Here is an 18,080-nt window from a genome sequence, read left to right as displayed (position 1 = left end):
AGAAGTCAAACTGGACTGAAACTGACAGCACAGACATTCCGAGCTGCTTGTTGTTGTCTGTGAGCTCAGTACACCTGCTGGGGTGAGTCTGTTAAACTGTCAACACAAGGATAGGGGCACTGTTTAGCCAGCTAACGGGCTAGCTAACACAGTGTAGCGACATGCAAATGATGTAGTGGTGACTTTAGAGCCATGGGTGCAGAGTCAGTCATGTCCTCCTGGCTGCCTGACTTGAACGGGTGACATCATGGATCTTCCTCTGACAGCAGCCCTGCTCATGGACTGGACCAGCTCAATGGTTTCACACTCCGTCTGTTGACCAGTAGCACCAGCGATGTCTGTGAGCTCGCTCCTGCGGTGCAGCCTCAGGTAACCCTGCTCTGAGATGTTGTGTGATGATAGAACAACGTGCATTTCTTACATCTGCAGCTGTGTCAACTTCAGCTCCACACCGAAGACCAGTGTCTGGGACCCAGACGGCGAGGTGGGCCACTTCAGGCCACGAGGTGGCACCTGTGGCCCGGACCGAATGGATGTGAGCCTAAATCTGCCCACTTGTAAAGGAGCAAATATCCCAAACCAATGATCTTAAAGTGGCCCATGTGGTAAATGGTGAATAGGGGCCAAATGGCACAAAACTAAGTCTTTAGGCACCTTCAGTTGACATGCGGTATTACTATGGCTTACTTGTGCCTTGTTGGTCAGATCAATGCGTGGCAGCTTTGGCCTAATCTGGGCCAAAACAATTCTGCCATTTAGGGATCAAAAGTCAAGCCATTGGAATGTCTTTCATTGTCTGTACGAAATTAGATTCGATTTATTGAGTACAGAATAAACTCTACAGATAAAATGTCAAGTAATATTATTCTGTGCAGGGGGAGGCAAAAAACCCAGTGGGCTTATTTCAAATCCTCTACCAAAATATTGTTAAAATTTCACCAAATTTGACAACAATCCCCCTATATTCAATCAAGTGCCACCAAAATTGTCATTGAAAAAAATAAGTTTTTGTCACAAGGACATCCACCAGCAGCTCCTGTGACTTACTGAATCCACAATGGGATTAACTGAATAGAGAAATGTGGGCAGGACGATCATTGTCCAATATGGTGACGTCGAGATTTGGCGGCATGACGAAGCAGATGTGACAGAGAGAAATAGATCTGGTTTCCACAGCCAATATTTACCCACAGAGGAACAAGGCAGAAGATGGGATGAAAATACAAAATTGGTTAACCACCAATTTGTTGTTCCCCTGCAGGCTGGAGAGGAAACACGTGACCACTCGTTTAGTCCAGCAGAGAGCTCTGTCAGGGGCAGATACTGTCAACGCACTCAGACCTTTTTACTTTGCTGTCCATCCAGACTTCTTTGGTCAACATCCCAGGGAACGGGTATGTTGGCTGTTCAACAAGTCATAAATGCAAATAAATATGATGTTGTTAAGCAAACCAATCAGAAGTGATTCAGCTTTTATTGTTAATCTATCAGTAGATGGACATTAATAAATCTAGGGTTTAATGTATGCAAGTATCTTATTGAGGACTACTTTCTATTATTCTTAATGTCATATTTTGGTAAAGTGAGGACATTTTGGCTGGTGCTAACTTTCTGACCCACTTCCAATGAGCAGTTTGAGGGTTAAGACTTGTTTTAGGGTTAGGGTCAGAATAAGGTGTGGGTGAGGTATTTAGTTCTGATGGTTAAGATTAAGGGCCTAGGGGAGTGCAGCATGCCAATGAGTGTCCTTACTAGGATGGAAGTAAAAGTGTATGTGTGTGTGTGTGTGTGTGTAAATGTGTGCGTGTGTTCATGCACGTTCTGCGCATGTCTCATTCTTTTACCAAGTTGTGTGGACTTCATTCCGCAGTTTTAAGGCAAACCTGCTGACAAGCGAACTGCTGCAAAAAACGTAACCTCCTTGGCGGAGCTAATTCTGATGATGAGCTTGTAGAACAGGCAGCTTCACCCTTGTGTAACATTTCATGTTTTGTGTTATAGGAAGTGAATGAGAACTCATTAAAGAGACTTAATGGCTATTTGGAAAACCTGCAGAAGCATGGCTCACGCTCACTTCAGCCGATGAAGCTCACCTTTTATGTCAGGGACACGAAAGACAACAGTGATATGCAGCCAGACCTCCTCGTCCCAGGTAACATTTCCATCAACATTGCTCATTAAATATTTTTACGGTCTGTATTTAGAAATCAAAAATCTCCCTCCTGGTTCTCAGGGTTCCGGTCAGTGAGTTTCACCCTTCACACACACGATGTCTTGAGCACAGTGATCAATGTGTTAAAGTCCTGCAGCCTGTCCGTGGAGCACATGAAAGGCCTGAGAGCAAGTGCAGAGACGTCTAAAAATCCACGTGAGGCAGGTGTGCCTTTCTATAGACCCATCAAATGGAATAAGAGCTACTACATCTTCACTGGTTTCAGGGACCCTGAGCAGGAGCTGCAGCAGGCCAGGAAAATTGAGCCTTCACTCAGGTTAGCAAGACTGAACTTCACTGAACATCTTCATAGATATAATACATGTACGTTTGCATATATAGTCTGTATGGATGTGGACTGTAAACTTGACTGGTTAGTAGAGGCATCCAACCTGCAGGGTTAATTCTACTTAAGTCATGAAATGAAAACTAAATTTTTGTGTGATTCACATGTTAATGCCTGTCATGTAGGAGAAGCCTCATGTTTCCTATTCTCTTTCAGCTTGTGGCTGAGAAACAATGAGCCTGAAGCAACGAAGAAGCACAGTGCTAGTCTTCCTCGGAGAGAGGAGCTGAACAGACTGAAGAGGGAGCTGTGTCACAGATTTGATCTGGCTGATATCAGGTACTGCACTGTTTCAACACTAAAGCTGCTTTCAGACGTCCACTGAACTCCAGAGATCATCTGGACTTTCCCCAGAAGGACTGTATTGCTGAATGGAAATGTCCAAGTGAAAGCCTCCAGACTTTCTGCAGAGTTTCTCAGTCCAGCCCTGTAGAAAAAAATCTGTAGCAAGTTCAGAGGAGCCAACGTGAGAACACAGCAGGAGATCCTCCGCAGGATTCACTGTGAGCGAGTGCATTCTAATGTTGTTTCTAACAGGCACCATATGAACATTTTAAAAAAGGATATTGGCTGCACCACCTCTCACCTGACAACTCTGGAGATGTCCGTGTTGTTGTGAACACATATGAGCAGAGAGTCATCTGCTGTGATGTTAATGTGTGAAAGGCAAACTCCGGAGAAAGTCGGGACTCAATTTTCCTGACGTATGGAGAATGGTTTGAGTCTGTGCTGTGGGAGCTTCTGACAAACAGTGTAGTCGAGCTGAATGTGTGTACTCACCTGTCTCATCAATCTGGTAAGCCATATAAGCCATATGTTCATAATAATCAGCAGCTTACTAGGTCCAGTATCCTGGCCCTTTAGTTTTCAATAGAGAGAAAATATAATTGTGTTGGTTTCACCTAAGGGTTCATTTACATGACAGAAGCGTGAAAGTTGTGGCAATAATACACTTATCATGACTGGAACTGTTGAGCTTTAGTTCAAGGCTGTGCATGGACTAGTTAGAAGCTGTTTACATTATCATGAAGAAGAAGACATTCAGTATGTTGCTATAATCATGTCTGGTACAGGTGGCAGCGCAGCTGGGGAGTGGCCCACAGATGCTGTCAGCTTCAGAGTCTGAGCCGTCTGTCACAGCAGAGCCCGGAGGCCCTGGTCCACCTGCAAGGTACAGTGTCACATTCAAGGACAGTAATCCACGTCTCTATACCCAGTCTGTCTGTCTGTCTGTCCAACCATAGCTTGTGATTTCACTTCATTTGAAGGCTAAACCGCTGACACATTCAAGCATACATTTCTTAAGTCATTGTGATCCTCTGGGAGGCTTCTTATTTGTATTCATATATTCATATTCACCTTATGTTCTTCTTTTCCACCCTTTCCCTTTGTCTTCAAGTGTTGCACTTCCATGCATTTAAAATGGATGTCTGTAAACTTGATCATGCATTTTGGAGCTCACATGCAAATAAGTTGTGCAATATTTTCCTGATCCACTCATCAGTGTAAAGGGCCCTCTCGTCGGCTGAGTGCACATATGGCCGGACAACCCACTTGTGTGGTGTGCCTGATGAAATTACATTCAAAGAGATTAAAGGCTCCTTGAAATATAGCCATGTGATGTGAGTTACCATGGCAACTTCCAAATATACATAACACAGAGAAAAAGTAACATGGGAATCTCTCAGCCACAGTGCGCACCTCATTTCTTCAGGGGTCACACGAACTGTTCCAGTTCTGACGAAACAGAAATCTGCTGACTTGGTGTGTTACAATACATTTATGGAAGATTTATGTTTAGAAAAAAAAAAAAATCACTTGCTGGTAACTTATAAAGAAATAAAATTAGAAAAATCTTCCTTGCACCAATCAAGTACAAAATACAAGAAGAGGAAGGGAAAGCAGGTTGGCATATGCAAAAAGACAAAAGTGTTGTAATCAAAGCACACAGACACTAGGGGGAGAGTGGAGTTTATTTCCAATTTTTGTTTGATTTGATGATTTGTTACTTAATTTTTGTTGTTTTTTTCAAAAACATTAGAAATAAACTGTTTTCATTCATTAGTGATTATTAATTTATTATGTGTGACCTCAAATCTCTTTTGAGTCACTGTTTCATTCTGATTTTGGCGAACTTCTACTTTAATCTGCTCCTCCACTGTCTCTCCAGGACACACTGTTATGTTTGCTGACCAGTCGGGGATGAACGCCTCTGGACACATTATGCTGGGAACCATGGATGTTCATAATCAGTGGACCAAAGTAATGCAGCTACAGCTCTTCTGCTGTCACATGTTACCTGTGTGTTCCGCTCTGTCTTCTGACCCCTGCTTGTATCTCCAGATGTTTCAGCAGCTGTCCAGCTATCGTAGCCTGCAGCAGCAGACAGACTGGCTGAAGGAGAGGATCAGCCTCCTGCTGGGTGGTGCTCAGGTGGTCCACATGGAGAGACTGGGACCAGTTCAGCCTATCTCTGAGCATTACAGCACCCTCAGCACCTTTCATAAGAGCCTGATGTCTGGACACCTTCGCCTGCACCCCAGAAGTCTGCAGGGGCTCAACATGTCACTGGCAAAGTTAGAAGACACATTAACGTGCTTCAAAAACATGAGTCGCTGCTGTCTACGTTCTACTTAACTTCTCGTTTGTGTCAATTACAGTGACCGTTCTAGCCTTAGTCTTCATGAGATGGGGCAGTTCATCATCCCAACCAACTGTGACCCTCCCAAGCTGCAGGTCTTCCTCCAAAGCCACGCCCCCGAGGCCAGAATGCGCACCCATCGCACAAAACAGTGAGTCAAATGTACCTCATCTGATCGGGAGGTGACAATGTGAGAGGTCCTGACCCTGATCTTGGGAACCTGCACCCTAAACCCTGCTGTCGTGTTTGTCCAGGCTGCAGGCAGAGGAGGATGCTGTGGTGAAGCAGTGTCTCCAGAGTCTGTCTCTGAGGAGTCTGTCCAAGGAGCCCAGTGTCAGTTCCAGTCAAATGATCCTGTGCTGTAAAAGGCTGCTGGAGCAGCGCTCCCCCCTCATGCAGGGCCTACACATCTGTGTCTCTCACTTCTACTCGGTCATGCAGGACGGGGACCTGTGTCTTCCCTGGGACTGGAAGAGCTGAGCTAGAGAGACACAGTCCCAGCTGCAGGATATCACTCAGTCCAGAGTTGGAAAGACACGTTTCAGCAGTTTGGTGTTGTTTAGGCAACAAATACACTCTGTATCAGGACTGTTTGTTAGATATCAGGTCACAACAGATGTCATATCTGATGGTTCTGATGGTTCATGGGAAAACTCAAGTTTCATTCAAGCTGGACCCTGTGGGCTTGTCCAATAAAAAGCACTTTATCCTCCTGCTGGAAAAGCCCAACAGGAAAATCGGGTTGGTCAGCAGAGGTCAAAGCTTCCCAGTCTGGGGCTAGGACTCCCCTGGGTGTTGCAAATTTAGTATTTACATGAAAGGGAAACAATTAACAATACTAATGCATATACTTGTTTTTTTGTACTTTTCTCCACTGTTTGCTTATTTACTAACTTGACAATCTGTATAGGCCATGTTTGACTTGTAATTGCCAGAAGACAAACGGTACAGAACCATATTAAAAGTGCAATAGGATGAGGTTTCCAGGTTTAAAACGTTGTCATAGGCTTGGTCTGAGAACGACAGTATTTATGGTTGCTGTGTGAATTGCACTGGGAAGGAAATCAATAATGGTTCTGTTACACACACTACCAGAGAGCTAAATGTAAGCAAGTAGTTACTACATCATTAAATGTAATAGCATAATATTACTACTCTAATTGACTGACATGAGAGTATAGTTTGCTTTAAATAAAACTGGAGTCTGATTTCATCTAAAGGTCTCTGTGCTCGTTCACAGGAGAAGTGACAGAATTTGGAAGATGATAGATGAGAAGTCGGGAGATTCAAACCATAGCTTCATGGTTCATCTAGAGATCAGAAGCTCAGAACAGAAACTTATTTATGTGACTGTGGGAAGACATTTAATCAGGCATTAACAAACCCTCTACTGTGTCATGTAACCTTATGAAGCATGTAGTGTCACCTGTATGTCGTGTAAAAAAGGACTCACCAGGACTGAGACGTATGACCAGGGATTGCTTCACTGAACAGAACTTTTGTGGACATGTGAGACATTTCAGATGCTGGAGCAGTCTGACTCCTTCGACTATGGATCGATGCTTATTTTGTGGCAGGGTGTGTTTAAACAATACAGTGAAACACACAGGGAGGTGGAGAGATCTGATCCATTGCCGTGTCTGAAATCTCCATCTTTCACTGCTCATTCACTGCTGCCTCTACTGACACTAGGTAGTGATTAGCAAAGTGAGACTTTAAACCTTTTACCTTCATCTTAAAGCATCATGACTGCTGTGGTTATAATTATCACACCTAAAAAATTTGGACCTTATAAAATTTTGACTCCCATTAATGGGAGAGGACACTGGACTGGGATTTGATCATTAATCACATTCGCTCCCTCTCTGTGAATTGTTAAAATTTGATTTAATGTAATAAGTTCTTAATGGAACAAGTTGTTACATCTTATGCAAAATGTTACATTAGGACTTCAGTGCAACCTGTTTTATGCAATAACATGTCACACAGTATATTGTTATACATTACAATGTAATGCTTTAGGGGCCAGGCTGTAATTTGCACTTCCTAATGCTGGTATTATTGTTTGCATGATTCACACAGTCCAACTATGCCACCTGTATTTGTCGAGTAATGTATAGAGTTGCCATGTAAACCAATGTTTTGTATACTGAAATCAGAGAAATGTCATCATCCACCTCAGAAAAAGAACAAAGCCAAGAACCAAATATATTTTCAAACCTAGTTGGCCTATGGATTTATAGAGAGAGGGTCAATCCAGCATTCAGGGGGTGACCACTGTGGCTTCCACTGCTCACCAAGCAAAACTAGAGGTAGTCAAGAGTCACACGAATAACAGTAAATAAAATTTATTTTAATTTGCTCAGACAACACACTGGTTCCTTAGTCAAATGGAAATAAAATGTGAGCCGGTCTCAGTTCATGGAGCAGAACTCTTCACTCATCAGCCAGAGCCAAGTCTCCATTTCATTCGGCTCCTGATGCTGAGGGGAACCAGCTTCATAAATAGGGTTGTGTGATGTGTTAGTGTGTGTATGCAGTTCATGGGGGTCAGAGGAAGCGGAGGAGGCTCATTTGCGCTGCACTTGTGTGAAGGATGAGGGCAGTTGGAAGGGCTGGACCTGTTTCTTGCGGGAGTCTGGCGACACCCTCTGGACTGCTGTGGGCAGCAGCTGGTTCCGTTTGATGATCTGCAGAGCCAGCTGGGTGTTTCCTGAGGAGACAACACAGACAGAGCAGGGTATAACCTTTCACACTCAGAGGATAAATCACCTGTTTGGAGAGCCAATACGCCAGTAGTAGCAGAAAGCTCTGTCCCAATCTGTACTTACTGAATGACCAAAATGTAGATTTAATACTACTCTCTTCAGTGTTAGGTAGGTGAAAACTTGAAAGCTGATGATAGATTCCAACGCGTGTACTTACACTCAACACCTATGGGCTCCTCTATCCTGACTGAGGACCAGATGATGAACATGCCACAATTATTACCTTAGGTGGTTGTGTTTCCTAGCAGGATTACGCAAATTAACTACTTTACCACATCGGTAGAAAATTGGTAAAAGAGTGGATAAGGGCATCGAGGCAATATATTTTAGGAATGGATTTGATTAAGCAACAGCTCCAGGATTATTTTACTTTAACATGAAGGAACATGCACTCTCAGTTCATCAAATAAAAATAAATAACTTGTGACAAGTCCTTTAGACTGTTGTTTTTCGAGCATGAACCGCCCATAAAAGGTCTTGTCACTCAGAGGTGCCACTTGCTCATGCGCTTGTTATTGTTCTCCTGCTGGATCATTCTGCTGCTAAATAACCCAACTGCCTGTGAAGTTTTAGGTCATGAATTGACGAGCAGATATACTCCATAAGGTTATTCAGGAAGAGGGCAGAATTCATTGTTCCATCCATGATGGCAATTCAAGCAGCAATTTGGTTGGTAATTTGTTTCGTTAATGGCATTGTGAGTTAGCATTGGATTATCTCTGTCAAATATTAGAATCAGTTTGATGATCTGAAATATCAAAGTGTGACAAACCTTTTAAATATATATTGTGCTCCCATACAACTAAGGAGAACTGACATGAGCAGAATATTAACAACCACAAGTAGTCCGAGGGGCTGTACATGGAGTTCTCACCGTTCTGTAGCTCTAAGTAGACTCCCAGCAGGATCGCTTCGGGTGGAATCTCCTTGGTGTTCACCATAGATGCTGCCTAATGACGACAACACAAATTACACCTGGATGAGCTCTAAAATAATACTTCACTTTAAAATGATTTGAACAAGAAAGATACGTTTTCCAAGCTTTTTAAAGAATTGTCTGCGTTAAAGCTTGTAAAGCTGCCATTGGGTGACATCATCAGAGCGCACTATGTTTGTTTTCATTGTTACACAGATGATACACAACTGTACATTGCTGGTGAGCCAAATGATAACCCTCTGCACTCTATCACTCAATGGTCTTTCAACTACATGGATGAGCAATAATTTCCCAACGCTTAATGAGGAGAAAACAGAAATCTTTTTAGTAGGCCCAAAATAAAAAAGAGAAATGTGTAAAAAAAATTATCTGGGTCAGACAATTCCTTGGATTAAATCAGAAGTGACAAGTCTCTGTGTTATTTTAAACTCAGATCAGAGTTTAAGAGTAATCTGACTGAGTAACTAAATTGCACTTATTACAGGCCTCCCAAAGAAAACAATAGACTCCAGCTCCTTAAGAACTCGGCTGCTTAGCTGTTAACCAGAACCAAGATAACACATTAGTCCAGTTCTAGCTGGTCCACGATTTCTTGGCAAAGGTAAGGAAATTCTTTTGAAACAAACATTAGGGTTAACATCTCCTCAGTAAGTGTAGATTACACTGAAATGTGTGTATGCTGTCACGTTAAGATTTGACTGGGATGTGACTCCAAGGAAGAAGAGCTTTATTACTCAATTACAATCATGAGCTGTTTGTTGCAGACATTGCTACTGACTGTGTTGATGAGCTGCCACAAGACTCAGCCAACGAGCAATATTAAACTCTCACAATTCATTTCCATCAATAACTTAGAACCTGCATACGTTATGTTGCTGTTGCCTTGGTTACCTGATGCAGGCACTTGCGGGCCTTGTCATACTCGCTCCTCAGGCAGTAGGCGCTGCCCAGGTTGAAGAGCATCATGGCCCGAGCTGATGTCACACTGCTTGGGTAACACAGTGGTGTCTGCTTCCCTGCTGTACACACATAGGACACATATGAAGGTACATTTCTAGTTATATCTGTGATATTTCTGCTTATTCTTTAGTCTTGGTTTGCTGCTCTGATATTATTTAGAAAGCATGTGTACATTAGAGTTAGTCCTGTTTTTCTTATGTACTTTTAACGTCTATTATTCCTATTTAAACCAACTATAGGTGAGATTTGTGTTTGTTTCAAGTATGAAACATTCATTACTGGATTAAACAAAGCAGACTCACAGGACTCGACAGGCTCATCTCCTTTCTCAGACCCTGTTGAAAAAAACAAACCACACGTTGATAAACAAGCCTACATGTTATCTTTTTTGGGGTAGTGAGTAAAAGCCTCAGACCTTGGTCTTGTTCGCTGCTCAGCACTCCCATCGACACGTCACTGACATTCTCTGGGTTGAGATGAGCAATGGCCTCAGAGATCCTGTCCAATGAGATGAGGGCTTCAGCAGCATAGAGGTGACCCAGGAACCTGAACGCACATAAGAAGAACCAGAACATGTTGGTGTTCAGAGTAGAGGAAGACACTGCTGATCAGCCCTTGAAATGATTCTGGACAGAACCTTAAAGCTGGATTTGAGAAACAGGGCTAGGACTTACTTGAGCGATCCAGACACCTTGGTTTGACGCAGCAGTTTCTCAGCATGATTTAGAGCCATCAGATTGTCGCCCAGTGCCAATGCCACATACGCACTGCATGCCAGGATGGAGCACCTGCACATTGAACAGTTGCCATTAGTTTCCCGCACAGGTTAATTAGTGTTACTGGATAGGGAACTGTGCTAGCTGAACTGTGGTGAAAAGACAAAATGCTTGGAAATAAGCCTCATTACCTGAGATTTTCAACTTCCTGTTTTCTGAGAGGAGATGATGGAGCTGCAGATAGGAACTTATCGGCCTCCTGACCTTTCCCACTACAAAACATAACAACAGCATTCATCAGAACACATGTGCAACTCAACTGGGATACAGTACGGTCACAAACTGTATCAGATACTTCACAGTATCTGCGAATGAGTCAGTCAACATGGAGCTGATCTTGTTCAAATTTAAGGTGTGGACAAGGAACGAAACCTGTCACAATGTGTGATTAACACTACGCTGGTAAATTCATGTGTGTTTGCTGCTTCAATGTGGGAATCAGAGCAGACTGATATATTTGTAAAAGTTATCATATTGTTGTGCTTGGATTAGCTGAACGAAACACTGCAATTTCCACCCTGAGGTTGTATACCTCCACCGGTCAGTGGAGTTTCAGTCCCTCCAGGTGCTCTTCACATCTTGAATCCACACCTTTGACTAGTGAAATCTTATCAGTTGTCAAAAGTCACGCTCAAGGTCAGAGTGACCTTACAAAACGTTTTTTATACTCTTAAACATGATATCTTAGGTCTGCCTTTCCAGAATCCAATCAGCTAACCTGTGAGTCCAGCTGAACATTTGTGTCCATTCTCTAGAGACGTTCATAAAATCACAGATTCAGGAGTCTCACAGATCCTGTGTCTCATCAATTATACTGATTAAAGACTTTATTACATTTTTTTAAATGATAAAATTCTGCACACCCAGCATCCTCTGTTAAAGGATATTTTTAAAATAGTGAAATGTCAAGCACGAGACTGAGGACGAGACTTTAACAGAAGATTGTAGGTTCGCAGATCTTCTACTACTTTCAAAGGTTTTGCGCTCGGTATTCGTGTGGGTCTGACCTGCAGGCATCACTGTTCTCGCTGCCGCTCTCTGTGCTTCCTGACTGACTTAAGCTCTTGGAGCCGTTCTCTGTCTTGGTGTCCTGCTGTTGAAGTTCAGGCAGCAGCAGCAGAGCGTTCCTCAAGCAGATGGCTGCAAACTCCATACTGGCAACTGGTATCGCTGCTGACTGGCCCTCACTGTATGAAACACACACACAGAGTAGGAGATATGTACAAGATATAACACGTTTGCACAATTAAATGTTGCAGGCATGGGTTAAACATATTTTGGTTTGTATATTGTGTGATAACATGATGTATCCTCAATATAGACTTGATGATATGCTAACTCTAAACATTTTGGATCCTAATTACTGGAGCTGGGGACCAAACTTAACTTGAAAATTGCGTAACAATCCGTCTGATGTGGACAAATAACAACAAGGTAACAAGTGGGCATCGCCTGTTATCATATCATAATACATATGATGACACGATACATTCCATGTGCCGAACTGACGATGTTCATGGTAGTAATCCTGTCATAACAATAACTAGAAAACATGCTCATCAGAGCGCAGACCTCTGTCAAGGAATATTGGCTCCAAAAAGTGATGAATTAACTGTCACAGAAATAATATGATCTCAAGTAATGGGTACATCAGGTCACTGCATTCAGTAAACTGATATACCCTTCAGTGTAATTTAATTGGTGTGCTTCAGGACTGGAATGTGGACTCGTCAGAGTTAACACTGACCTGTAGATGGTATTTTGGGTAGACTGGGATGCCAGGACAATCTTGCGATGGTAGCCCTGTCCAACAATAGACTGAACTATACCCTTTTTACAAGGTAAACCTTTGCTCTCCTGCTCCGAGCCCTGAAAACACAAAGACATGAAAAAACTTAGAATGATTTTCTGTTCACCTTTAAACCACTTACAACTCTAAACTAAAACCACTAAAGAAAACTAGGTGGCACATGGTGTTATATAGATACTTACTCAAGTAAATTATTAATAGAAAATATCTCACTGACCCAGAACATTTTTTTTACTTTTATTTTTTCAAACCTTAGAGAGTGTAAGTTTGTCTTCCTATATCATATACTAAAATAAAATATATAACAAATATGGAAAATAACTAAAAGAAGATTTAAAAGAAGATTAAAGAAAAGCAACTAAGTTAAACTGCAGGATCAGTTCAGTCTTACCCCTTTGTTGGCTGCGATGCAGCACTCTGCGAGCCGTAACCACAACCGAGGGTTGGAATGGTAAACCTGCACCGCCTCCATCAGACACTCAAATGCTGCTAGTGGCCTGCCGATGTGCAGCAGCTGAATACCACAGTTATAGAGCAGCTCATAGCGCTTGTTGGCTAGTAGAGCACACATGGGGATGCCTGTGAACTTCTTAGCTGGAGAATAAAAGTAACAATACAAAAAAGGGACATGTTACTATTGAGTACCACGGGTTAATACATTATCACTTAGCATGGTTCAAAAGAGGTGTATACTTTACACTATAATAATGATGATAACATTACAGTGATCAAAGCTAATTCAACAACAGGTTTTAGGAGAAACAATGTCCGTGTTACTCTGGATAAACCACAGACCTATTTCTTTGTTCTGATCATTATTTAAACAATGACTGTTTGCAGAATAGTATAAATTATGAAGACTAGGTTGCAATCGTGCTTCAAGATGTTTCTTTGGATTCTTTGATGTGAATCCGTTGTAACCACTGTTAATCCCACATGAATACAGCTGCTTACATTGGCCGTTGTTGCCGTCTCCCAGCTGTGCACAGGTGTGGTCGTTCTCTTGCAGCGCCTTCTTGAAGTAGAAAATGCCGAGGTTATGTTTCCCCATGGCAAAGTGAATGCAGCCCAGATTGTTCCAGAACATACATCGAACGCATTCACCTGAATGAAACAAATGAGGACACGTGCACAATAGTTAGTTACATCTCCAGTGACGACCAAAAATTAACTGTAAAGCATTGTGAGAGCACACATATAAAAGGAAACCATCAATCCTGAGAGGTCGTCACCTGTCTTAATGGGACCAGGATGCTCTGCAATGTTGGAGCTGTTCAATAGCTTCACTGCTTTCCGGTAGTTTCCTCTGAGGTACTCAAAATTACTCTTGAGGAAGAGAGAGGGTGAAGACTGGGGAGAGGGAAGGAAACAGAGGTCAGACAGAGAACCAGGAGAGTGTAGGCTCCTTTTTCATTATTTCCAAATGATTATGTGAAGAACGTGACTCACATTCCCTGCTGTGTTCATCACGGATTTGATCTCCCTTTTACAGGCCTTGGAAGATTTCATCTGAATGTAGGCTCTCACTTTGTACTACAAAATAAATAATCGTCAGCCACTGTCAACACACAGGAGGCAAACAGAGAGACGGTGGATATTAACAGGTCTTACCTGGTGCATCTTTGATTTGGCAGCCTCAATCATGGCTGCAAACTCTGCTTTCTGGTTGGCTCCTTCTTTGTTTGAACTGTTGTTCTGTAATCAAACAAAGTACTCACTCAACAGCCTTTAAATGTGCTTGATTCAACTTCATTCTTAAAAGGAAACAGCTTTTAAAACATAAAATGTTCAAGTATAATCAGATTGTGTAGGACTGTAGTTTACTTTTTTTAATGATGCAGTAGCGCATTGGAGTACCTCTCCTTTGCCGTTCTTGTTGCTGCCTTGCACAGAGAGTTTATCCAGCACAGCCAAAAGGTGGAGGGCCTTCTCTGGCTGGAAGGTGAGCAGGTACAGATCCACCAGCAGGAAGCACACAGCCTGAGCAAACTTCTCTTCTAGGACAAATAACATAATGACTGCATGCCAAACTCACGTCTTACACATGGACCCTTATCAGGCACCAAGACTAACTGTACCACAGAACAGAATTTAGACTGCTGCACACTAGAGGATTGCCAACTCTTGACTGATTTTAAAAACATGGGCACCCACAGACAACACATTTAACCGATTTTTTTATCTTATAATCTTCAAACAGTAGCTGATTTGGCCAGAACGTAAGACCACACACTTAATAATAAATAGCTTACATGTTTGATATTTACCATTCATAACAAATATGTTTAAATAACAAAAACTATCTTTCTATATTATACATCAATCACACAGCTGTACTGGCAGTGTGGGGTCAATTTAATGTTCAGTATCTTGTCTCAGACCCTTCAGCACACGGAATGGTGGAGACTGGGATCGAACCGCCGGGAATTCTGGTTGGTGGATGATCAGCTCTACCTACTGACCCATAGCATAACTGAAGGAGTAAACTTAAGTAAAGTCATGTTAAGTACAACAACGTACCAAATGGTTCCAGAAACTGGTACAACCTCTCTCCTATTAAGATGGCTTCAGAGTACTGTCGCATATGGTAGTGGATGATGGCTTGATTATAGTACAGCAAACTGTTTTCAACATCGTCCAACCCATCGACATCTTCTGCTGACGTGTGAACCTAAAAGATAAAGACAGAACGATTGAAGACATGCAAGACATCATGAAGCAGTCTTGTGTTTGTCTAGAGCTTGAATCTGAACACTCTCTCTTGAACATGAACCACATTTCCGCAGTTACCTGGTTCTTCATTGTGACTAGGGTCTGCTTCAGTGTCCCTGTGGTCGACTGACCACTTTTATAAAATTCTACAACAGCTTTATTCAGGGCGATCTTGTAGTCCTCTTTGTTGAGCTCCTGCAGGGCATCAAGTTGTTTGAGAGACTCGTCATACTTCCCTGCCTGTGAGGAACACAGAAGTTTGTTTCAGCAAATGTGTAACTTGCGATGTGTGATTTGCAACAGGAGAGTTTTTCACCAATGTTGAAATGGCTCATAAATCAAAACAATCTCCATGCTTCAGTCACATGCATGGGCATGCAATACCCTTGTGGTACTTGGATGTGTTTCACAAAACCATTATTAGAAAACAACACTGAGAACATTGGTGATCACTTGTGAGAGAAGAACTGCCCCTCTGTAACTGAGTGATTCTTTCAAAATATCCAAGATATGAACGCAAATTGCATCCTGTCACCGTCAGTCTTTCAACTCTCAAACTTTGCTTTGTATAACAAAAGTTATTAAACACAAAAAGACATTTGACATATTTGGAACAATAACCTTAATAATTTTGGATCAAGAAGATCTCTCCATAAAGTTTGATCTACTTTTATTGTTTGGCTGTCTTTCTCTAAATTTTGCATCTCTAGCAGCTCAGTATAGTGATTGAATTAAACTATCCCTTTAAGCTTGCACACTGGTCCAAGCAGTTTTTGATGGATGTCAGAGTGTTACTGCAAAGAACACAAATGCTTTTGTGCAGAGTATGATAGTAAAGAAAGGAGATGATTTACCGAAAATGCCTCATGTGCGCTGGCTGCCATTTCTTTCTCATGGTCAGTCATTCCAGGAGATGATGAGCTGTCATGTTTTGCCTCGTTTTGTTCTGATCAAAATGAAAAGGAGGGAAAAAACATCAACTTTACATACGATTGGGTTAAAAGTGCAAATGTGGCGAGAGGCGTTAACAGACTGTGGTGGCCACTGATAGAAACATGTGAATAACTAGATCTATAAAGAGACGTCATCTAACCTCCATCACGGAAGCTATTTTGTGGAAGCTTCAATGTCTCTGAGTGTGTTTGGACCCTGCAGTAAAATCAGGTGGTATTTATCAAGCAGCCTGTGTGCAAGAACAAATAATCAGATACGATTTTCCAGCCCTCAATTGTCCGGTGTTGATGAGCCTGCATCGACTGCTGCCTCAGCTCTCTGTTCTTGGCTGACATGAGTTGAACCCAACATAGTCTCCTCAAGGTTCCACAGGCTGTGCTTCCAGATGTGTCTTTCTGCTCACCACAGAGATCACACGGTTGTGTTGAATTACTGTCTTCTTCATGTCAGCTTGACCCAGTCTGATTGTTCTCCTTCTACCTCTCTCACCGACAGTGTTCTTGCCACTCACAAGATGATTTTCATTTTAAAAACCTTTGTTTTTAAACTAAGAAACTGTCATGGTACTGGTAAACACAGTCTTCCCCGTGTGAACCTTTTTACCGTAACTGCAGGCTATAAAGTTTTGACGATCGGCTGAGACCCACGTTAAAGTGACCGCTAGACGTACGTGACGTGACAGTTGGTTTACAATCTGTGAGCCACATGTTATTACCTCGCACAAAATACGGTCAGTTAGATAACACGTGCACTTTACAAAATATATATTAGTCCTCTTCAGCGTCTGTTGCATTCGATCAACCTACAGCAGCTTTGTTGATGATCGCAAACATGTGAGGCGGGGAACAGGTTCAGCTACACTGACTGCTCGTTACCGCCTGTGGGATAACACCATCTTTCTGCTGGTGATGCTGAGGCTCGGGCTATTTGTGTCGTTTATTAACAGGTGATACACAGGACACCTTAAAGTGACGTTTGTGGAGGAAGTTTTGCCTGAACGAGTCTTCGTGCAACATGCATCTCGGCTAAGCTAACGCTAAGTGATAAAGGCGTTGTGTGTGTGTGTGTGTGTGGGAGAAGCTAAGGTCGCAGAGACTACAGAGCACAACGTCACATTGGGAGCCATTGGGAACTTCATGGCCGATTCTACTCTATGTACTTCGCCGGTTATCCATCAGACAAACTACACGAACAACAGAGAATATGTTCACGGAGATCAAGCTAACTCCCAAGCTACCCAGCTAGCGTTAACTGACACTTACCTGCATTTTCTGCCATTTTGGGGTCGTTTTCGAGGACGGGTCGGAAATGTTTTTCCGCGATTAGGGTAGTATTCTATTAAATGTCCACTGGCCGGTGACGGGGACGTTTAAAGGACAGATGAATACCTAATTCCCAGTGTTTCAGGCATATATTCCAGCCGAAATCCGTCTTGTCCGCTCTAAACAGATTCTTCTTCGCTGGTTGGTGACAGATTGCTGCCGACGCGCTATACGGAAGCACCGCCCCCTATCGGCCGTCCGCTGCCATGATCAAAGCCTCTGGAAAATAAACCTGTGTATATCCCTGCAACACCAGACAACACAGACAACAACAGACAACAAGAAAAACCACAGACAACACAGAAAACGACAGACAACACCAGAAAACAACAGATGTTTATCTGTCTTCTCTTGTGACCTCCTGGATGAGTTGTTGGAGCGGTCTAGGAGAATTTTTGGTGGATCCTTGGAATGAACTCCACTGCTATAGACTTTCTCCTTATGGATTATGTCTGAAAGTCTGTGCATTCGTTTTGTGACCCTTTCCAGATCGATAGATTGCAGTGACTTTGTTTCACATTTATTGTTTAATCACTGTAGTTCACAGCATCATCTGCTGCTTTTTGAAATAGCCTGCTTCACATTATCAGACATGGTCAAAGTAAAGTTTGGTTTGAACAGGTCTGCCAGTAATCATGTCTG

At 42.5% G+C, this 18,080-nt stretch overlaps 2 protein-coding genes across 5 annotated transcripts; one reads left to right on the top strand and one right to left on the bottom strand.

Annotated features, from left to right (window-relative positions):
• Positions 1 to 242: 242 nt before the first annotated feature.
• On the top strand, positions 243 to 8,397 carry tcaim (T cell activation inhibitor, mitochondrial). The gene is made up of 10 exons (XM_061080528.1): positions 243 to 369; positions 1,262 to 1,394; positions 2,002 to 2,152; positions 2,234 to 2,489; positions 2,715 to 2,837; positions 3,632 to 3,729; positions 4,729 to 4,820; positions 4,902 to 5,134; positions 5,219 to 5,350; positions 5,454 to 8,397. Exons 1-10 carry the CDS (start codon positions 335 to 337, stop codon positions 5,677 to 5,679), a joined length of 1,479 nt encoding a protein of 492 aa, XP_060936511.1. The 5' UTR covers positions 243 to 334; the 3' UTR covers positions 5,680 to 8,397.
• On the bottom strand, positions 7,532 to 17,567 carry cnot10 (CCR4-NOT transcription complex, subunit 10). 4 transcript variants are annotated; one of them, XM_061080523.1, is made up of 19 exons: positions 17,379 to 17,567; positions 16,017 to 16,108; positions 15,241 to 15,402; positions 14,971 to 15,121; positions 14,275 to 14,447; positions 14,062 to 14,145; positions 13,900 to 13,983; positions 13,683 to 13,800; positions 13,405 to 13,554; positions 12,842 to 13,044; positions 12,388 to 12,509; positions 11,648 to 11,827; positions 10,772 to 10,852; positions 10,539 to 10,652; positions 10,280 to 10,410; positions 10,167 to 10,199; positions 9,796 to 9,923; positions 8,842 to 8,917; positions 7,532 to 7,912 (listed from the first exon to the last, which is right to left on the bottom strand). In XM_061080523.1, the coding sequence occupies exons 1-19, from the start codon at positions 17,392 to 17,394 to the stop codon at positions 7,770 to 7,772; spliced, it is 2,241 nt and encodes a 746-aa protein (XP_060936506.1). In that variant the 5' UTR covers positions 17,395 to 17,567; the 3' UTR covers positions 7,532 to 7,769. The 4 variants fall into 4 exon arrangements, with proteins under 4 accessions (XP_060936506.1, XP_060936509.1, XP_060936510.1 ...); XM_061080526.1 differs by having other exon boundaries at positions 9,796 to 9,920; XM_061080527.1 differs by having other exon boundaries at positions 14,308 to 14,447.
• Positions 17,568 to 18,080: the final 513 nt, after the last annotated feature.

The sequence above is a fragment of the Limanda limanda genome, chromosome 11, assembly GCF_963576545.1.
Source record: "Limanda limanda chromosome 11, fLimLim1.1, whole genome shotgun sequence".
Lineage (NCBI taxonomy): Eukaryota > Metazoa > Chordata > Actinopteri > Pleuronectiformes > Pleuronectidae > Limanda > Limanda limanda.
The sequence above is the reverse complement of the archived record's forward strand: the minus strand, read 5'-3'. Positions and strand labels throughout refer to the sequence as shown.